A 21685-nucleotide genomic window follows, 5' to 3' on the forward strand; every position below is an offset into this window, starting at 1 on the left:
TCCTGGACTCAGGGACCACCTTCTCCTCCTCAGCAACCAGTGGTGCAGGGCATGGAGAAAGGGAAGGCGGGCTCCTGCCATTGGGGGCGTCATTTCTGCCTGCCCTGCTGGAGCTGGGTCTCCCTCCCTCCTCGGAATGGGCCAGGGGTGCAGGGGGTCCCGCCTGGCCTTGCCACCTTGGCTGCTGATTCTGGGGACGCACCCAGTCCCTCTCCAGATCTGCTGGCCCCGCCTGGGCCCTGTGACTGAGCCCTCTTAGTTAGCCACTTGAAAGGGGTGAGGGTGGGGAACCCAGTCTCCAGCAGCTCCATCCTATGCATCTTGGCTGGGAGAAGGGACCTGAGCTCACCAGGGAGGTCTCGCACAGCAGGCGGCTGCCATGGCCCAGGCTCCCCAGTGCCATGTGGAAGTAGGTGCTGCCGCTGCTCCAGCTGGAGATCTTGGTGAAGGGATAGGTGGTGAGCAGGTCCTGGGGGTAGAGAGGGTGGGTGGGCAGGATGCCTCCAGAGCCTGTGGGCTCTGTGTGTGTTAGGGGACAGGAGAGAGGCAGGACACACCGCAGAGGTGACTACAGCCCCACCTGCACGGGTCCCTGGACCTGGTGGCCCCCAGCCCCTCCAGAGGCCCAGCAGCTACCTTGGTCTTGGGGTGGATGAGCAGAACCCCATGTCGGTTGATGGCGATGAGGATGATGTCTGGATAGGAGGGCTCTGAGGTTTGCTGGGACGGAGGGACACGGCGGTCACAGTCCAGCCCGGGAGGCCAGGCTGCACCTCCCAGGAGCTCACCTAGGCCACACGCACATACACACACACACCCACGCCCTCCAGCCTGGCGGCCAGCCCCACCCAAGATGTGTGCTGGTTGACGCTGGGCCTGCCGGGGCAGAACTGAGCGGAGCCTGCTTGGGTAGGAGGCCCAGGCGTGGGGCAAGGTCTACCTTCACCTCGAAGAAGGCAGACCCGAAGGTGGGCCACCGGCAGATCCACTTCAGGAAGGCCACCTTGGCCTCCTCCACTGTCTTGTCCTTGTGCTTGTCATAGGCCAGAAGGATGCTCTGGGGGACAGGAAGGCCAGTAAGGACTTGGGTGCCCAGAGGCCCCCAAAGCCCTGGTGGGGGCAGCACTTGCCTACCCCAGGGCTAGTACGGTGGGGAGGGGAGAGGAGGAATGCAGCGTGAGACAGAGTCTCAGTGGTGCTGTGGACAGCATGGGAAGGCGTGGTGTGTGCAGAGCCAGCCTACCCTCCACACCACCCATGTGCACCCATGTGATCTTGGAGCCCAGGCAGGGCATGGCACTGGGGCAGGGTCCCAGGGAGGAGCAGCAGCCCGAGAACCCTTCCCCAGCCCCATGAGGGACCTTTTTCCACTCCTCCGAGGACATCAGGCGTGTGAGGTTCTCAGGCACCAGTTCCCTCAGGATCTTGGGGACACTAGCCAGCTGGGACCGGTCGTTGTCGAACTGGGCCTTGTAGATGAGGCCCCCCAGGTGGATGGCGTCCTCCCTCGAACACTTGTGGAATCCTCGCAGGTACTTGGGCAGCTCCTGGGTGGTGGACACACTAGGCATGCTGGGTCTCCGGCTGCGGCCCACCCGCCCCCAACCTCTTTCCCGCTCAGATGGTGGGGAACTGGGGCTTAGCCCACTCCATCCAGGACGGACTGAGCAGGGTAGAGAGTTTCAGGCCAGGGGAATGACCCTGAGTCAGGGCAGAGCCCCCTGACATCTGTGTGGAGGTGATGGACTGCTCCACCCATGTGGTTGGCCCTGCAGGCCACGGCCACTGCTCCATGGGCCACAGGACCCTCTGTCCCACCCTCTCCAAGTCATGCTGCAGGTGCCAGTGCAGTCACTGTCCCCAAACATTGCTGCCCTCTGCTCCTGGTTCCAGAGCCCTCAGGGGCTTAGTCTGCCTACCACATGGGCTGGTACCCAGGGCTGAGGCTGGCCCTGCCCCGGCCTGTTGGCTTCTACAGCCTCAGAACAGGTGTGGGAGGATGGGGGTGGCCCCAGTGCCCACCAGGGCAGCCTGCCCGGTACCTGGTGGTAATGGAGTATGGTGTCCGCATTCACATCCTTCCCCGGGGATATGTTGAGCCACAGTTTCCGCATGAAGTACACCTGGTAGGGGAGCGTCACGGGGGCCCCTGGGCGAGGGCCAGCAGTGGGCACCAAGCCTATCCCAGCAGGTGCACCAGCCCTGACCCCCTGCCACCCCCACACAGCGCCTGCCACCTTCCTGCCTGGAAAGCCTCCACCCTTCTTCCTCCCCAGTCCCCACATTTTCCTTCAAGATTAGTGTAGAGGCTGCCTTCTTCAGGAACGTTCCTGGACTCCCACTCCTGGCCCATGAGGGTCATGCCCCTCAGCCCCGGGGCATCCTTCATCACTCCGCGGTGCAGCTACCTTTGTTCCTGCCTGAGCTGGGAGGCCCTCACCGCCAGGCCCCAGGGCCTGGTTGTTCCCAAAACCCAGGGACACACGGGAATGAATGGATGGATGAATGGGCATGGGCTGCATGGAGGCTGACAGTGCCCCCTCGCCCCACCCAGCCACGCCCTCCCCCAGCTCCACAGAGGCCTCCTCACCTTCTTTCTGGGGCTTGTTCTTCTTCACCCAGTCAGACACCTGCCTCAAGGAATCAAAGAAGAAGTCCCCCTCCTTCTGGCTGATGACCTGGGGAAGGGGAAGGTACAGGGAAGTCGGGTGGCTTCTGGGGACTGTCCTCCTGAGAGGTCCCTGCTGGGCTCTGGTCCAGTGGCCGCCTACGGCCTGGGTGCTGCACTGGAGTTGGCTGTGCGTGGGCTATTGGCGTGTGGAGCTGGCTCTGCTCCAGGACCCCACCTACCTCCATCTCAGCAGCCCTGGCCGTGCAGCCTGGTCCAGCACGGGTGCCCCTGGCAGGCTGAGGCCCCCCCAGGCAGCACCTAGGGCCCCGCTCACTGCCTGCCCGCCCGCCGTCTGCCCAGTCCCAGCCCAGCCCACCTTGTCTGCAATCTTGATGAAGAGGCTGCAGCCCTCCCAGGAGGCCAGCTGCAGCCTGGTAGCAATGCTGTCACACACATCCCGCACCCGTGTGTTGGCAACTACCTCCAGCATCTGGACAGAAAGGCAGCTGGTGAGGCCCGGGTCCTGGCTAGGGGCCAGCACAGCCCAGGATGAGCCTTCCTAGCCTGGCACTTTTGCTCCTTCATGAAACCTGGGTTGGATGTGGTCTGCCCTGAGCAGGGCAAGCCTCCCTTCCAGAACCCTGGCCAGAGGATCACGTTGTTTAGTCCCAGCATTCGCTGTCCTGGGGCCCCGGAGGCCTGGCCTTTTGACTCGCCTTGAGAGCCCAGCTGCCAGACTGTGGGAACTTCCTGTTACTGAGACCCAAATGTCAAGGCCAAAAAGACCATCCTGCTGTTGGAGAGGGCGTGAGGTGACACTGCCCACCTTGGCCTCTCAGCCCACTTGTCTTTGCTGCCCCTGGTCAAGGCCTCTGTGTCACGGCTGGGTCCTGGTGGTCTTCCACCTGTCCTCTGGCCCCTTTGTTCCCCCAGCAGCCATGGCAGGCTCTGTGCACAAGACACACACAGTGGGGATACCTGCTCTCCCACACCCCAGCTGGTCAGAAGACCCTAGGGGCCCCCAAGTCCTAAGACTCACCCTTGCTGCCCACCCCTCTGTCCTCTCTCCTGTGTCCTGGGCCTGGATCCCCCAACTCCTACCTTGGGACTGGCCTGACTTCTGAAGCACCCAAGGGCAGGCGGGGCCTGCATCCCATGGGGAGAGGGCGGGAGACTGTTGAGGATGGGACAGCCCTAGAAAAGGCCCTCCGGGGTTACCAAGGAGCAGGCTGGGCCAGGAGGGAGAGTGCCCCATGGCCTCCGGAGGCCTGAGACTTGCCGTGCAGACCAGAGCAGGGCCTCACCTCGCTGGTGTCATTGGGGAGGTAGATCTTGTGGCAGATGCGGGAGACGTTCTGCTCCGCGGCCTCCACCTCCACCTGGTGTGGGGGCTGCTTCCGGGGCCCTGTTCTGAGGGGGACAGTGCGTGCTGCAGGTGCCACCCCCACCCTCATCCTCACCCATGCCCCAGCCCCGACGTGGGCCCTAAACCATGTGCCAGAAACAAAAGAAAACCCCAGTGACCATCACTGGGGTGGTGCCAGGGGCTGCCCCTGGCTCCATGCGGCCTCAGAGGCAGTGATGGTGCAGCTGTGCCCAAAAGCCTGGGGCACACATGGGGAAGGGCCAGGCCAGGGGCTCCTGGGGAGGCACCAGCGGGCAAGGCTGGCAGTGTTCTTGTTCTTGCACAACAGGGGCATCGGGCAGGGGCCAGGGACTCTGGCAGGGCCTCTGTGGGGCACCCACCTCCCTCTGTGACCATGGCTGCCACTGAAATCATGGCCACTCTCACGGTCAACCTGCCCTCCTCACGGCCATAGGAGGCCCAATCCTGCCTCCCAAGCTGACACCGGCTTCTGGAGAGTCCTCCCGGGACCACGAGCTCCTGGAAGGCTGACCAGGCCCCACAGCATCCCAGGTCTGTGGGCCCAGGGCCAATGCTGGGGGCTGGAGGCACTGGGCTCACCTCAGGACCCTCTGGATGCGGCGGCTGCAGTCGGGGGCCAGCAGCTTCCCCCTCCGAGTGTCTATAAACTTCTGGGCGTGGGGCAGCAGCCCCTTGCTGGGTGGGAAGAGGCCCGTGCACAGACACAGCAGCTGCCAGCCCCGCTCCTCGCTGTGCCTGAAGGGTGGCGTTTGTCAGCCAGGAAGGGCCCCTCAGGGGGCCCAGGCCAGGCAGGCACCTTGGGGAGCAGAGATGGATGTGAGAGCTGCCTGGGGTCTAGGGGGCCCGAGGGGGAGGGCACCTGCCAGGCTGCATCATGCCAGCTGTGCCCGGCTGCCCGATGCCACGGGCTTTCACACCTTCAAGATGGGGGTGGGTAGGCATTGCACCCATTTTGTGGAAGAGGACACTGAAGCTCAGAGAGGCCATGGCCTGCCAGGTCACACACACAGGGTGGGAGCAGGCAGGGCCCAGGGCAGGGCCATCCTCTCCTGCTCTGACCACCCCTAGGACATCAGCAGAGCAGACCAAGGGCCCCAACCCTTCCCACTGCTGATGCAGGTGCCCAGGCAGGGGTTCCGCCACCACGAGCTGTGGTGTCCTCTCTGAGCCTCAGTCTCGCCTCAGGGGCTGGGATGAGGACTGAGGGTGCCAGCGCGGACTGGCCGCCGCCCCACCAGACCTGTTGGAGTTGTGCGTCAGCTGCTTCAGGATCTGGCAGTAGACCTCGTCCTGCAGGGCGGGATGCTGCAGGGCCAGTGTGAAGATCTGGTCGGTGAGCTCCAGGGTGGGCCAGGCCTGCCGAGAAGGGTAGTCACCCATGTACCGGAGGATGGGTGTGGCTGTCAAGGAGCATGGTGCTGGGGCGGCCCCACGCTGACACAGACTGGGGATAGATGCTGACCCCGACCTGGGCCCCTTGCTGACCCCAACCCCAGCCCTGCGGTGAGCCATGTGTGGGCTCTGCCCCGCCACTCCGGGTTTCTCAGATCTCCTGGGCTCTCCTGCCCTAGAGCACAGCTGTAGGGCCAGGAGGTGCTGGGTGCCTCTGCCCTGGGGTTGACGAGGCGCAGGCAGGCTGGTGGGGAAGGATATCGACAAAGATCTGGCAGGCGATGTCCCAGAGGTCGATGTTGGCGTGGACTCGCTTGAGCAGCGGCTGTCGCAGTGGCTCGGAGGAATAGGCCCACAGGTGGCCCCGGGCACGGGCCAGGGGCAGCACGGCCATGCTCACTATATCCTTCTCTGGAGCCCTGTGAGGTCAGAGGCTGGTGTGAGGCCTGCCCTGTGGCCTTCTCTGTCCCACGCTTCTCTGTCCTCTGACACCCCTGAGTGGCTGTGGGAGGGCCAGAGCACCCCACTCTGCTGTAAGCCCCTCCTGACTCCCCTGGCCTGGGAAGGCCAGGCAGGCTCCACATGGGTGGCGTGGCCTCTCTGCAGCTCTCAGTGGGTGCAATGAGGTGGAGTGGGGCTGGGAGCAGGGGTGCAATGGGGCAGGGTGGGGCTGGGAGCAGGGGGTGCAATGAGGTGAGGTGGGGCTGGGAGGTGGGGGTGCAATGAGGTGGAGCAGGGCTGGGGAGGCACCTGAAGAACTCATAGGAGAACTCCTCCAGGGTGTGTGGCTTTTCCTTGGGTGGCTCCTCAGGACGTGGCTCTGCGAACTGCCCCTCCTGAGCCGCCAGCTTCCTCTTCTCTGGTGACATGGCAAGCAAGCTCTGGAGGGGGCACAGGCTTGTGGGTGCCCAGGAGCCACCGCCCATGAGGCCCTTCCTGCAGGCTCCTCCTGGCCTGGTGGCCTCAGTGACTTGGGAGGGGTCAGGCCCAGGGCTGAACAGGCCAGGGCTTACCCACACCCCGTCACCTGCCGTGTGACCCAGGACCGTGACTCTACCTCTTGGTGCCTGTCTCCTTTCCCTTGGGAGGATGAGTGCCAATGGCTGTGGCACCCACATCACCCATTCTGGGGTCCATGGCACTCTGGGTTTCTCAGACCCCCACTTCCCCAGCTCCCCTTCTCCATGGGGCCACCTCTCACCCCAGCCCTGCCTGCCTAGTCTGCCACCAACTTCAGGCCTCAGCACAAATGTCCCTCCCTCGGGGATGCCTTCCCAGACAGGGTGAGCTCCCCACCCTATTATCTGTCCCTCTCTTTGGTGGCACTTTGCACAGTTGCCATCCATGTGTCATTATCTGCCCAAATGTCTGCCCTGAGGGTGGAGCTGCTATTGTGCCCAGACTCGTACCACAGGCACAGGGCACATACTCAGTACTCAATATGTACATGTTGCAATGCTTGCCATTCCTGCCTCCCGAGAGGCTGGTCTTTGGGGCTGGGGTGGGTGGTTCTCTTGTGCAGGGAGAGACTTGGGCCCCCGTGGGTCAGAGTGTAAATGAGGCAGAGAAAGATTGGGTTTGTCCCCAGGACACACCCATGATGGAAGAGGCAGGGAACACCCATTTATTGAGCACCTGCTAAGTACCAAGAGCTGGGCTGGCACTGCACACACACCTTGCCGCAGGAATAGTGGGGGCTGCCCAGGTGGCCCTCCTGGCGTCTGCTAGGTGGGCTGTAGGCCCTGAGCTAGGCCTCCCAACTAGGCATCCCAGGACCGCTCCACCCTGCCCTGGGGTACCCAGGCTGAGGACAGGGGAGCGTGCCAGTTACCAGCAGCTGTGCCGAGGGCTTAGTGACCGTGGGGATGGTGTAGAGGCAGGCCGTGGGCACCAGCCCCATCTTGCCTGTCCTGTCATTCTGGCCGAGGGTCCAGTTCTCAGAGGCCAGCAGCCCCTGCTTCTTTGTCAGGACCAACAGGTCCCCCTTCTTGAAGGCCAGGAGGGTGGCATCATCTGTAAGGGCAGGGAGGCTGCTATTTGCTGAGGGCTCTGCAGGGGCCAGAGGCTGTGCTGGCATTTTATGGATCATCTCCTTTGACAGATGAAACCGAGGCATAGAGTGGTGGGCAGAAGACCACTCCAAGAGTGAGTGATGGTGGGACTGGAACCTCAGGGGCCTCAGACGGCTGTCACCTGCTGCAGCTGCACAGGCACAGAGCCCAGGGTGGACGGGGACTCGAGAGCTCTGACTGCAGCCCTAGCCCTGGGAGACCCTTGGAGGGCTGACCAGGAGCCAGGGATGAGGGAGGGGAGGATGCACAGGCTGGCAGTCCCCACGCCTGGCCTGAGTGCTGCCTGCCTCTCTAGCCCCCTTCCTTATCTGGAATTTGGAGATGGCAATCCTCTTTCCCTCCTGCGGTGGCCATGAGGACTGAATGGGGCGATAGGGCAGCACATCTCAGCTGACATTTCTCACTGCCCAAAGACCACACACACAGCCTTTTCTGCTACATCCTAACCAGCACCCCCTTCTGAAGCCCCTGTACTAACCACGCCACCCACCACCCATGACCGCCCGGCCAGCAGCCTGGGCCAGCAGGGGTCCTGGGACTTTGTCATGCTCCCCCATAGCCCACAGACACAGCCCAGCTCTTGCTGGAGTGCTGGCTTGCAGGAGAGCTGTGGCCAAGAACTAGGCTGCCACCCCCTTGAGCTGTGTGACCCTGGGTGAGCTACTTCCATCTCTGGGACTCTGGCCTCGTGTCTGTACAATGGGATAATGGGGTGCTTTTGCAGCAGTGCACTGTGGGGATAGTGTTCAAAGCTTCCCTGGGCTGGGGGCTGGCCCTTCTCAGTGCTTCTGCAGCAGTGCAGCGCTGAGCGTATGCAGGGCTGGAGACCACCTCCTTTAGCCCCTCATTTTGTAGAAGAGGAAGCAGTGGCTGAAAGAAGGCAGAGCTTTGCCTAAAGCTGCCCCCACAGAGCTTTGGGGCCCTCCCTCCCTCTGCTTGCCTTGCAGCTGCTATGTGGAGACGAGAACGCCACCTCCCTACAGACCGCACGCGCGGCCCTCCCCCCACCCCACCCAGTCTGGCACCTGTGGCCTTCCTGTCCTGCAAGGCCATGGCGAACACGGACCTCTCCTTCAGGCCCTCCAGGAACAGGGCCACCAGCTCAGTGATGGCCACACTGCTGGGCGACATAAACTCGTACTCCTCATGCATCGTGGAGAGCAGTAGCCTCTGCCCGCCCTGGGCCTCCCTGGAGATGAAGGGCAGCGTGACCAGGAGCCCCCTCCACCTCCCCCTGATCCAGCCCCTAAATAGCCTCGGGAGGTGGGTTGGGGGGTCCTGAGTCACAGATGAGGACACAGAGCTGCTCTGCCAGGGCCAGGACCAGGCCAGACACCACTGTGGGTCTGGACAAATGAAGGACAGCGGAGCACAGGACCTCTCGGAGGCTGAGAGTGGTGCAGCCCATGTGTGGGGTCGGCTCTGGGCAGATAATGAGGTGGCCGGTGTGCAGGGACACCACAGGGACACTGCAAAGGTCAGAGCTGAGATGAGCTGCCGGCTCTGCCGTGTGCTTACTCTGAGCCACCTAGCCTCGGCGTGCCTCAGTTTACACATCTGCTCATCTGCAGAATGGGCGATGCTGTCAGTACTTCGTGGCATACAGGAAAGTGCCCAGCATGGTCAGCCTCAGTCAGAGGTGGCCAGTGGGGAGTGGTGGCCACTGTACACCTGGCACAGCCCAGAGATGCACGTGCCACTCTGTCGTGTGCTTTAACCAAGGAGCGCTCTGGCAGGGCTTGGATGGGACTTCCCAAAGGGCATGGAAAAGTTCCCAGTCAATAAGAGCCATGGAGGCCCATGGGAGTGGGAGTCAGCCCCAGCCTAAGAGGCCCCCCAGCCCTGCCCTGTGCCCCAGGACACACCAGGCACTGTCCCTTGCCGGTCTCCCAGACAATCTGTACCCTCCAGGCCACCAGTTCTCGTCCATGACAAAAAAAGGAGCCTTCTAAATAAGTGCCCGCCAGAGGCTGCATGTTTCCCTGCCCTTTCCGGGTGGATCTGGGTTTCAAAGAGAAGCTGCCAGTGCAACGCATGATGCCCCAACGGAGTACTTCATGGGCAGTACAGCCTGGTGCAGGAGGGTGAGGCTCCGAAGTACAGAAGCCATCGTATATGTTGATTCTTGTCCCTCCACCCCGGCCTGTTACCCGGGACAGCACGCCGCCCCTCTCCCCATCTCTCCCCGAGCCCCCAGATGCATCAGTCCAAGGACTCAGGGTGTAAGAAGAGATCTTCCCTCAGGGCCCGCACCTGTTGGTGGCCAGACCCATGACCTCTGGGAAAGAGAGTTCCAGCAGCATCTTCTCCCGCTGGTCCAGGAAGCAAAGCCCCTTCCAGTTAACAGCCAAGATCAGCTGCGTCTTGGGCAGGCGGGGGCCTGGCCAGGAGAGACGGCAGTGTGAAGGCTGCATGGGACCCCTGGGTGCCCAGCCCATACCCGCTCCCTGCCCCCCCCCGTCAGATGCCATTACCTGAGAGTGTGATGACTTCAAACAGCCGGGAGAAGAGCAGCGGCCACTGCAGGCGGGCGGCGTCCACCACCTGCTCTCGTACGGCCAGTGGTGTGGCTTGCCTCTGAGTGTATGGGGCCTGAGGGGGGGATCCTGGATGTCACCTCCATCACCTGCCTCCCCTAGTGAATCCCTCACCTAGTGCTCAGGGTAAAAGAGTTGATGGATCCTTCTGAGAAGGCTCTACAAGGCCAGTGTCTGGAGACGGATCCTGTAGGGAGGCACCTGGGACGTCCCCAGGGACTGGTGCAGCCCTATCATTTTTTTTTTCCTTTTTGAGGCAGCGTCTCGCTCTGTCACCCAGGCTGGAGTGCAGTGGTGCGATCTCAGCTCACTGCAAGCTTCGCCTCCTGAGTTCCAGAGATTCTCCTGCCTCAGCCTCCTGAGTAGTTGCGACTACAGGCGCGTGCCACTGCGCCCGGCTAATTTCTGTATTTTTAGTAGAGACAGGGTTTCGCCACGTTGGCCAGGCTGGTCTCAAACTCCTGACCTCAGGTGATCCACCTGCCTTGGCTTCCCAAAGTGCTGGGATTACAGGCATGAGCCACCACGTCCAGCCTGGCACTGCCCTATTCTACCTGGGAGGGGTGTGGGGACCCTTTGGGAGGAGGGAGGAAAGCCATCCCGTCCCCTCATTAGCATCTGTAGGGTGGGGCTGCGCTAGCTGTGGAAGACGCTGTCTGTGTGCCCCAGCCCATGCTCGCTCTTGCCAGCCTATGCCTTGCAGGACTGTGACTCGTTCCGTGCAGGAGGGCATCTTGCTCCGAGTCTGTGTCCCGGGTGCCTCTCTTCTTTCTTCTCTGGAGCTCTTCTGTGTCTCTGGGAGCCTCTCTCGGGGACCACCTCTAGCTCCTTGTCTTCCAGTCTCCTTCCTTCCTCTTTTCTAACTCCCCGCCTTCACCCATTCCTCTCCCCAGCACCACTGTGCTGTGTCCATCACCGACTATAATATCCAACTGAACTCTCTTTTCACTGTTTGTTGAATACAGTGTTATTTCTTAGAAAAGTGGCTGGGTACTATTCATATACTGGCTTTGGGAATGTAATAAATCCATCAAATCTGAAGGGTGATTTGAAAATATTCGATATGTATCAAATGTTTAGAATGTCCATACATTCTGGGCCGTGGGGTTCCCATGCACCCAGCGAGGGGATGCTGAGGCCCAGAGGCAGGCAGGGGGGCCCCCAAGGCCATGGTATGGTCAGCAGTCAGCTGCTGCGGGTTCCCTCTCATGCCAAGAAGCCAGGGCCTGGCCAGACACCACAGTGCAGACCAGCACAGGGACCCATCCAAGATGCCAGCTTGGAAGGAAGAAGGTGGCATAGGCCTGTGACAGAGAGCTGAACTGAGTGGGACTTCTTAAACCTGAAGGGACAGGGCTCTACTTAACTGTCAAGCTGAGGCTTGTTCCCCAGGGGGTGGGGGATGTGGGGAGGGAATCCATCTCCTCTGTATAGCATGAGCCCCCCCGACCTCCCAAAGGAGAGCCCTCAGGTGGGTGCCTGAGCTGCATGCAGGCTGACCTTGGCACAGGCGGCAGTGATGAGGCTCGCCCACCTGTCTGGGGGCTTGGTCCTGTACAGCTTGTGGGGGATGCAGCTGGGCAGCAGCTCCTGGACAGCCTTGCTCTCTGCTGAGGCGCCGAGCTGCACGTAGCAGTGCCGGGCCAGCAGCTCAACCAGCTCTTCCTCCTGCACAGCCCAGGGCACCCACGGGGGCGAGTGAGACAAGTGAGAGCTCCCCCCTTCCCCAGGATGCCCCTGTCCCATGGCCGAGCTCTTGCCCCAACACAGGGGAGCTAACCTGTGGCTCGGGCAGGACCTTCCCCCTCCCTGCATGCCCTGACTGGGCCACCATGCAGGCCGGGAATCCCAGAGGCCTTGGCCAGAGCCTCACAGGCCCTCTGCCTGAGGACAACGGCTGCTCTCCAGTTCTGGGGTGGACCCAGCAGGGTTGCTCCGAGTGACAAGGCGTTTCCTCATCTGAGCTCCAGTCCTTGCTTGTCAAGGGAGACCAGTAGCCACCCTTGCAGAGTTTCTGCCCAGGCTCAGCTGGGCAGGACCCAAGGAGCCCCTTCCCTCTGGAAGACCAAAGCATCTTGGAGCCTGGTGCCCCTGCCACTCCCTGCCCATGCCTCTTCCAGGCGGGCTTCCTGCGCTGCTATGGCCGCCTCCAGTGGGTCCCGGAACAGCATCTTCCTGACTCGGCACAGGGAGGGTTGTGCCTGCTGCCCCCAGAACTTCAGGGGCACAGACACTTTGCTTTCTCACAATCCCCTACAAAAGAGCTGCCGGTACGCTCTGCACAGTCCAGATGAGAGGCCCTCCCGAGCCCCCCAGTCAGATGAGGGCCCGGGGCTCAGCGGTGACAGGACTTTCCAAGGTCACAATGCCAAGGAGATGGGGAGGTGGGATTCAGACTTAGGTGTTAGGGCTCCAAGGCCACGTTCTTGACCATCAGGTCTCACTGCCCCATAAACAGAGCAGGAGAGGTGAGGCCAGGCAGGCCTGGGCCCTCTGGGACCTGCTGCCGGAACCACAGACCCTGGAGGCTTGGACAAACCTGTGGCCTAAGGGAGGAAGAAACAGAGGCTGGGCCTGGAAGGGACCTGCACCCTTGTGACCCCCTTTCCTGGCCCCCGTTCCTCTGCCCTCGGCCTCCTGCCCCCACCGGCCAACCTGGCCTCAGAAGCCAGTTGGGTGCCTCCTCTATGGGATGTTTCCCGATGGCAAAGCCTAGGGTGGACCTGGCTCTCAGGCCCCTCACCTTCTCGAAGCCGTACTCGCCAGACCAGACTCCATGGAGGACTTGGTGGTAAATAAGCTCGGTGCTGATGGGATCCTCCTGGGAGTCATGCCAGGGGGTGAAGAATTCCTTCCGGAAGTAGATGCGCCAGGGTGACTGGCGCTGGCTCTCGCCCCTCTCCTGGGCCAGCTGCTCACACTGGGCGATGGCATCCATCATGTGGTCGCGCCCGCTGCCCAGGGACCAGAACTGAGGCCAGAGTCGGGGAGCAGGGGTTAGCGGCTGTTGCATGCCCCACCCCACGGGGACGCCCACCGTCAGCTTGTGCATGTGGAGGACAGGGCCTGGGGCCCCTGGAGCCCAGCGTGGGCTGAGTGGACACTGCTGAGCCTGTGTGGACACCTGAAGGGCTTCTCCACACAGCAATGGCCCATCTGCCACTCCCCATTACTCTCCCTGCAGCCCCTTCCCTAAGGAGGCAGATATGAGTCTGGCTGATGTGACTCGGCTCTGGCACCTCGGTTGGATGACTGGTGTGTGTCTGAGTCTGAGGGTGTGGGCGTGGAATTGGGGGTGCCTGTGTGGGTGGTGAGGGTCTGTGCCGGTGTGATCCTCCATGTTTGCTGCAGGGGTGTCCACAGCTCCTGGGCACGAGGGATTTTGGCGCAGGAGACTGGTGGGAGTGCCTGATGTCTGTGCATGGCTGCTGGGTGGGGGACCAGGTGTGCACACGGCACTGCTGGGGCTGAGGCGCAGCTGCGAGGTGACCATGTGAGTGCAGGAGGGCAGGCTGTTTGCTGTGTGTGTGTGTGTGTGTGTGTGCACCTGCCTGTGCCTGGTGCCTGGGAGGGTAGGCAGTGCTGTGCCTGGTGGCTGGGAGGGTAGGTGGTGGCTGGGCTGGAAAGGTGAGAAGGCTTGAGCCTTGGGGTGCTCTCCCTGGGTGTTATGAGGGAGGCAGCTGACAGGCAGGGTGCCTGGCTGGTACCTTGTCATACACGGCGACCTGGAGGGAGAAGCCCAGGTGGTCGCTGAGGCCCTGCTTGTGAGCGATGTGCATGCACATTTCCCGAGATGTGGAGGCTGAGTCCACGGGGACAGTCAGGCTCTCTCCAGTGGCCAAGATGACTTGGATGGGGATGTGCTTCTTGGACTTGACAGCCTGGGGACAGATGAGATTCAGTCTCCCGGCCTCTTGGAACCTATGGACAGGAGGCCGGCCCCCCATCCACCACCTCCCTCCTCTCCCCAGCCCATGGGCCCTGCTTGCCATCCCGTGGGTTCCCAGGGGTGGGCCCTATGAAGCCCCAGGCCATGGGCTTGGCATGGAAAACAAAATTCAGACAAACAGGTGTTTGCCGCTGGAAGCACAGCCACCAGGCAAGAGCAATGGTAGCCACAGGCATCCAGGTCCTCCTGGACCTCCAGTGGGGGCAGCCTCAGGCCATAGTGGCTACTTTTATGAGAATCCTGAGCTTGGTGTGGTTCAGTGACTTCACCTCAAAGAAGACCAGGAACTCTTGGGAATCTGAGTCCAGGACTCGGGAACATTTTGGGGCCTTTACGTATTGTTCCCTTGTGTCAACGTGCACAGCTACTGCAAGTTCACCTACAATTCCAGGGCTCGTGGGAGGGAGCCCCTGTGGGCTCGGGGCCAGGGTGAGAACAGACAGAAGGTGCAGCGGAAGTGACCCGCAGCTCCTGGTGTAGGGCACCTCGGGCCACAGGGCGGGCACCTGCCAGGGTTAGGCTGGGGCCAGAGCTTTGTGTAGAGCCGGGTGCAGGGGTGCTCTTGCCACCCTGGCTGGCTGTTATGAATGACCCTTCCTGAGAAAACAGCGAGAATTCACAGATGACACAGTTGCCAAAGCAGGTCGAGGTGGCACATGTGCCCAATAGCAATGCCACCAAGGATGCCAACCATGGTGTGACTACTGCCCTTGTCACCAAGTGAAATGCCCTTGGAGGGGAGAGCTGGAAGCAACTGGCGCACCGTAATGCTAATGCATGGGTCCGGTGATCTCCCCCTTAGCTAGTGGGGCCCTAAAGGAATATGGATTTGGAGATGGGGGCCACGCTTGGGGAGGCCAATCCCCAGGGGCACTCACAGGGACCACTGGCATGGGAGGTACTGCAGAGGAGATGGCGGGGCTCCGAGGACAAAGTTCTGTCCTAGGAGAAGGCACCCCATGAGCTGTGCTGGGGGTCCCTGGGGGCCTGCACTACCCCACCCTGCCCGCTCCCACCCCTGCCAGCCCCTACCTGCAGCTCCAGCCAGGTGGGGGGCTCCGCACGCACCCCATTGGCATAGGTGCGTCTCAGGCGCTCGGCACAGAAGGGGCCATAGTTTGCCGGCCCTTGGCCGATGAAGTTCAGTAGATACTGGTGGGTGAGGAGGGAAGAAGGGAGGAAGACACCCAGAAAGGCCAGTTTCTACTTACTGCCCAGGTGGACTTAAAAATTATAATACTCAGTGTGTAAGGTGCATTGAGGTGGCACCCTCACACCCATTAGAAGGATCACAAATCAGTGTGTTTCTGAGGAGCAGTTTGGCAACAAGTTTTAAATGGTGCATAGTCTTGATGTGTGCACACTCTTTGTCACGATAATGCAGGCCTATCCTAAAGGTGGATGTGTGGTTTTCTATCATGGTGGCATCTATAGTGATGAGTGACTAGAAGATGGACTTTAAATGCCCACCCACAACTCCAGTGCCTTCTGGAACAGCGAGGCATCAAGCTGGCATCTGGGAGGTTGATACCATGAGAAAACATAATGAAGACAGTAAATGAAAAGTGCAGGGCCAGGCGCGGTGGCTCACGCCTATAATCCCAGCATTTTGGGAGGCCAAGGTTGGAGGATCACCTGAGGTCAGGAGTTTGAGGCCAGCCTGGCCAACATGGTGAAACCCCATTTCTACTAAAAATACAAAAATTAGCCTGGGGTGGTGATGCACACCTGTAATCCCAGCTACTTGAGAGGCTGAGGCAGGAGAATCACTTGAACCTGGGAGGCAGAGGATGCAGTGAACCAAGATCGCTCCACTGCACTGCAGCCTGGGCGACAGAGTGAGACTCCATCTCAAAAAAAAAAAAAAAAATGCAGAAGAGTCCATGTCCCAAACATGCTCAAGAAAACGTGCTGAGGCTCTTTTTGTCTCACAGAGAGATGTTATTCCTTCTGCCTTGGGGAAGGGAGGAACAGCCTGGAAGGGTTTACTGGTGTCAGGAGCAGCCTGAGTGCCATGCGCAGATGGCTTCAGTGACCATGGTTCCTGCTGTCCTCAAGGGGACATGTGAGAAAGTGTTTTCTGTTTGATCACAAGGACCCTGTAACACCACAAAAGGCCAGAAGAAAATATTAATGGAAGATAGCTCTGAGTGTGGGGGTGACTTTTATTTTGGTTTTAGACGTTCTGCATTTCCACATATTACTTTTATAATCAGAATTTAAAGGCATATTAAATCAGTGAAGCTTGGGGCCACTAACACTCAGCCAACCCACCTCCATTTTCAGTCCTAAGAACTAGAAAGAGGTGCTGTGGCCCATCTCCAGGCAGGGCCCACTCCTGGACACCTGTCTTTTCAAGGCCCATGTCATCTACCTTCTCATTTTAGTCTTGAAGCGCCATCCTGGCACCCGAGCCAAAGTGAAAAGGCCCTGCAGACCCTGCGTAGGGGCTGGAAGGAGCCAGGAGCAGGGTCCTCTTTTCCAGATGGGGAAACTGAGGCCTGGAGAAGCATAGGCATGGCTACCCATCTGGCCTGCAGGAGCAGGAGAAATGGGCCACGGACTGGAATCTGTGGACCTGCTCCAGGGCCAGGGGCCACCTACGCTCTCACCAGAACCTGCCCTCTGCCCGCCCTCCCTTCATGAACCCTCTCACCTTCATGAACCTCTCTGAGGGTGGGAAGCAGCCGAGGCAGAGGCTGAGCAGGATCCAGCCCCGGGCCAGGCTGCTTGTTTTGAAGTTCTCCGAGAGCTGCTTGCAGATCTGGCAGTAAATCTCATCCCTGAAAGACACAGACCACTGGGAGAGTAGGCTGGGGGCTGGAGAAGGAGAGGAGACAGGGGTACCTGGGCACACAGCTCTTCTACACCTCTGAGAGGTCCCATATGCAGGGCACCTCTCCAGCACTGGGCCCTGCCCAGCCTCCTCCTCTCTCAGGACAGTGCCACCAGGCTCTGCATCCCTACTCGATTCCTCTCTCATGGCCTGTGCTCTCGGTCCTTTAGGGTGGGGCTCGGCTTCAGGAAGCACCGGGTTCTCCAGCCACAGCCCTGTCCTCAGCAGCTGTGCCCTTTGCACACCCCATCTGTTCCCAGATGTGCAGGATCCCCAGCCTCATGCTGAGATCTAGCCTCACGGTGATTACAGTCATTTCTCCCTCTGCCTTGAGGCCCCACCTCCCTCCCTGAATGCAGCCCCTCCCCTCCACAGCAGAGAGAAAAGTGAGGACTTCATGGGAGCCACTCAATCCCATCTCCTGACCATTCCCACTCCCACAGTCTATGGAGCCTCCCCACTCCTGGTGGGGGTGTGTTGGGGGCGGTTCTCTCCTGCATTCTTCCCCATGGACTCAAGCCTCTATCATGTTATAAAAGTGGCCCATTAACACCTCAAATGCCACATCTCCAGAGGCCAGCATCTTTCCCCTAATACTCTGTGGTATGCTGGTAAATGTTTATCAACCAGCTCCCCCAGGAAGAAAAGCCCAGTTCACAGCATTTGCTTATTTCTGTGATGTAGATGTTCCCACCAAAGCCAATGTCAACTGCGACACGACGTAACCACACGGAGTTGGGAAGCAATGTGCATGGTTGGCTCTCTGAGTTCCTGCATCCCTCCTCTTTCTGCAGTCTACAGGCATCGCCATCAGCCATTCACCCAAACTGGAAATCTGGGGGTCATCCTGGAGCCCTCCCATCCCTTCATTCCCCCAATCCAACCAGCCGCCACCATCCATCCAGCCCCCACCATCCAACCAGCCCCCACAACCCAACTGGCCCCCACCATCCAGCCGGCCCCCACCATCCAGCTGGCCCCCACAACCCAGCCGGCCCCCACAACCCAGCCGGCCCCCACCATCCAGCCGGCCCCCACAACCCAGCCGGCCCCCACCATCCAGCCAGCCCCCACCATCCAGCCGGCCCCCACAACCCAACTGGCCCCCACCATCCAGCCAGCCCCCACCATCCAGCCGGCCCCCACAACCCAGCCGGCCCCCAAAACCCAGCCGGCCCCCACAACCCAGCCGGCCCCCACCATCCAGCCAGCCCCCACCATCCAGCCGGCCCCCACAACCGAGCCAGCCCCCACAACCCAGACGGCCCCCACCATCCAGCTGGCCCCCACCATCCAGCCAGCCTCCACAATCCAGCCCCCACAATCCAACCAGCCCCCACAACCCAACCACCTCCCACCATCCAGCCAGCCCCCACAATCCAGCCCCCACAACCCAACCACCCCCCACCATCCAGCCAGCCCCCACCATCCAGCCAGCCCCCACAACCCAACCAGCCCCCACAATCCAACCTGCCCCCACCATCCAACCAGCTCCCACCATCCAGCCAGACCCCACCAGCCAGCCAGCCACCACAATCCAACCAGCCACCACAATCCAACCAGCCACCACCATCCAACCAGCCCCCACCATCCAACCAGCCCCCACCATCCAACCAGCCATCACAATCCAACCAGCCCCCACAATCCAACCAGCCCCGACATGCTGCCAACTGTCTCCTGCATGTTTCCTCTGTCCCCTCCTCTTGGCTCCTGTTCCTTGGGCAATTCCTCATCAGCTCTCTCTGGATCTCTGTAGCAGCCCTGCCTGGCCTCCCAGCCCCAGGCTCTATCCTGCCACATTGCCAGGGAGGTCTTTCTGGAAGTCAAATATGATCAAGATTCTCTCTTGCTTAAAACTTTCCCCACTTCCCTTAGGATAGAATCTAAGCTCCATGCCCCATCTATGGCAAACCACTCAGAAATTCCAGACCCTGTGGGCTGTCTCAAGGGTGACTGTTGCAGGCCAAAAGAGTGAGGGTCGTGATCCAGTACACCACTGGAGGCTATACGAGTAAACAGCAAACTGTTCTCATAAAAGCAGAATGTTGGCAAACTGACAAACTGCGTCTGCTGCCTAGAAGGAATGCTGAGGGCAGTCATGACCCAGGCACAAGTGTTTCTTGTGATTATCTACAGAGCATATCTGAAGCCTGTTAGTAATAATATGAACCTGTGATCAATTAAGCAGCTGACGAATTGTTACCTCCTCCTCCCTGCTCATTCTACCCAATAAATACTAAGGGCTGAAGAAGCTCAGGGCGGGGGCTGTCTTTGCTCACTAGGAGCAGGGAGCCCTATTTCTTCCCCTGGCCCCTTTAAAACAGTTTCTTTTGTCTTACGTTTTCATTTCTACATTCATCCCCCTTTGTTCCATCTCGTAATGACGGTCTCAAGTAGTAACAGTGGCAAACTGCAGCAAGTGCTGCCTAGACAGGGACATAACAGGGATAATCAGGGACAAACAGAGACCTGAAGGGACCTGAAGAGGCCTGCAGGGACAAATAGAGATAAGTAGGGATGAATAGAAATAGAGATAGAGACAAATAGAGATAGGGAAAGACAGGGCCTTGCAGGAACTAACAGGGACTATAGGGACAGATAGGGATAGACAAAGACTAGCAAGGACTAGCAAGACTAAAAGAGATGAGCAAAGACTAGGAGAAACTTGCAGGGACAGACGGGAACAGATAGGGACAATAGGGTCCTATAGGGACTTGAGCGAGGAAGGTCTGCTGGAGAAAAAAAAAAAACAAAAAAACTAAAGCCCAGAAAAAACTAAAACCAACCAGATGAACAAGAAACCCCATTACAAGTCTGCTGGCAGCATAAGGTCAGTGCTCTAAAAAGGTTACTGGTCAGTGTCCTAGAGGTACAAAGAATGGGAAGTTTTTGAATCAGGGTAACATGGGGAAGAATTTGGTTCTTTTTTTTGTTTGGAGTTTGGTACATACCATCTTTTTGTCATTTCAGGGTTTGAGAGAATTTTTTGCCCCACCTACAGCACCTATCGAAAGTGGTGAACAGGAGAAGAAGGATGAAAATTGGCTTGTACCATCTTTTGCGGCTACAGAAAGGCGAACTTTAGCTCTGTCTTTTGTGGCTTGTAAATGTGCGCTGGCACCTGTGAGATGTGCAGAGGACTTGGGAGGTTTTCTCAGAGCTTGTCAAGATGTGGGAACTGAGCTTCATTGCTCTGTAATGTTGACTCAGGCAATGGCTAGTTTGGTAGCTGACAGATCTAAAAGAAGCCAAGGGTTAAGCCCTAAAGTGGGAAAATGTTATGAGTGTAGGAAAATTGGACATTTCAAAAAAGAACACTGCCAGACCTCTGGGCAAAAGGGATCTTATAAGACAGTTCCCCTCTCAACAGAAAAAACACCAAGACTTTGCCCTCATTGCAATAAAGGAAATCACTGGGCTCATCAATGCCACTCAAAATTTCATCAAAATGGCACCTGCCTGTCAGGAAATGAGACGGGGGCCTGGACCTGGGCACCTCAAACAATGAGGGCATTCCCCGTCCAGGCCACAGCTCCGTTTCACGGGTGGGTCTCCGGGGGCACATTGATTCCCTCTCTCCAGGAACGCCTGGAAACGCAGGATTGGATCTCCCAGTCAGAGTGTGTTACGTTAACTGGAGGAGACAAACTCACTAAGATTCCCACTGGTATTTGGGGACCTTTGCCAACAGGATACATGGGATTAATTTTAGGTAAAAGCTGTCTTAATTTACAGGGCATTATTGTAACCCCAGGAGTTGTTGATTCGGATGGCGAAGGAGAAATTCAGGTGGTGGTGATGTCACAAGGCCTTTGGGTTTTTGAACCGGGAGAATATGTTGCTCAACTGTTGCTTATTCCCTGTAAATTGTACCCTTCTCTATGTAAGAAGAAGCGAGGAGGTCAGGGATTTGGAAGTACAACTAGGAGAGAGATGTATCTATCACAACCCTTAGCATCTAGTAGATCCACTTATGCAGTGTAAATTGAAGAAAGTAAATTTTGTGAGCTTATGGATACGGTCTCTCCTAGTAATAGATCTTGAGGATTTTTTTTTTTTTTTTTACTGTGTTATTGCACGAGAAGGACAAACTCTTGATTTGTTTTCTCTATGCCTTCTGTTAATCAGAAAGAGCCCGCCTCTTGCTATCAGTGGAAAGTTTTACCCTGTGGTAATTAACCAAAGAGGCAGAAGCTGAGTTGCAGCTTGTGGAGCGGATGCTTCAGCAACGGCATGCTTCCCGGCTGCAGCCACAAAAGCCTTTGCTTCTGTTTCAGGAGATTTACTATTGTGGGAACGAGGGTATGCTTGTGTTTTCACAGAAATGAACAAACCATGTAGGTGCCCTCAAGGTGTGTGCGGCCATGCAACGGGAGACTGGAGGGACCCGTGGATCCCAACCACGGGCCTGGTTCCCCCAGTACCAGCTGAATGCGAAGACGGAACAACCACCAACTGGCAATTAAGGGCTGCACAGCCTGCAATTGCCTTTCTCAATTCAAAACAAAAAGGGAGAGATGTTGCAGGCTGAAAGAGTGAGGGCCGCGATCAACTCAGTATACCACTGGAGGCTATATGAGCAAACAGAAAACTGTTCTCATAAAAGCAGAATGTTGGCAAACTGAAAAACTGCGTCTACCGCCCAGAAGGAATGCTGAGGGCAGTCACGACCCAGGCACAAGTGTTTCTTGTGATTATCTACAGGGCATATCTGAAGCCTGTTAGTAATAATATGAACCTGTGATCAATTAAGCAGCTGACCAATCGTTACCTCCTCCTCCGTGCTCATTCTACCCAATAAATACTAAGGGCTGAAGAAGCTCAGGGTGGGGGCTGTCTTTGCTCACTAGGAGCAGGGAGCCCTTTTCTTCTTCCCCTGGCCCCTTCCTTTAAAACAGTTT

General features: G+C 58.7%; 1 protein-coding gene across 3 annotated transcripts in view; it reads right to left on the reverse strand.

Moving 5' to 3' along the window:
- MYO7B (myosin VIIB) overlaps window positions 1-21685 on the reverse strand; it is a 78202-nt gene that overhangs the window by 455 nt on the left and 56062 nt on the right. For 2 of the 3 annotated variants that reach the window (XM_055262101.2, XM_055262100.2), the window contains 21 exons: window positions 16605-16731; window positions 14981-15100; window positions 13707-13880; window positions 12743-12970; window positions 11500-11667; window positions 9937-10054; window positions 9716-9842; window positions 8488-8651; window positions 7222-7403; window positions 6141-6271; window positions 5652-5809; window positions 5239-5392; window positions 4578-4733; window positions 3916-4021; window positions 2988-3101; window positions 2591-2678; window positions 2043-2149; window positions 1362-1547; window positions 941-1057; window positions 637-720; window positions 350-469 (listed from right to left, as the gene is read on the reverse strand). In XM_055262101.2, coding sequence (XP_055118076.1) covers window positions 350-469; window positions 637-720; window positions 941-1057; window positions 1362-1547; window positions 2043-2149; window positions 2591-2678; window positions 2988-3101; window positions 3916-4021; window positions 4578-4733; window positions 5239-5392; window positions 5652-5809; window positions 6141-6271; window positions 7222-7403; window positions 8488-8651; window positions 9716-9842; window positions 9937-10054; window positions 11500-11667; window positions 12743-12970; window positions 13707-13880; window positions 14981-15100; window positions 16605-16731 — 2929 coding nt within the window. Of the gene's footprint in view, window positions 1-349; window positions 470-636; window positions 721-940; window positions 1058-1361; window positions 1548-2042; window positions 2150-2590; window positions 2679-2987; window positions 3102-3915; window positions 4022-4577; window positions 4734-5238; window positions 5393-5651; window positions 5810-6140; window positions 6272-7221; window positions 7404-8487; window positions 8652-9715; window positions 9843-9936; window positions 10055-11499; window positions 11668-12742; window positions 12971-13706; window positions 13881-14980; window positions 15101-16604; window positions 16732-16818; window positions 17066-21685 lie in introns of those variants that run through there. The other variant, XM_055262102.1, reaches the window with a different exon arrangement.

This window comes from Symphalangus syndactylus, chromosome 22 (assembly GCF_028878055.3).
Source record: "Symphalangus syndactylus isolate Jambi chromosome 22, NHGRI_mSymSyn1-v2.1_pri, whole genome shotgun sequence".
NCBI lineage: Eukaryota > Metazoa > Chordata > Mammalia > Primates > Hylobatidae > Symphalangus > Symphalangus syndactylus.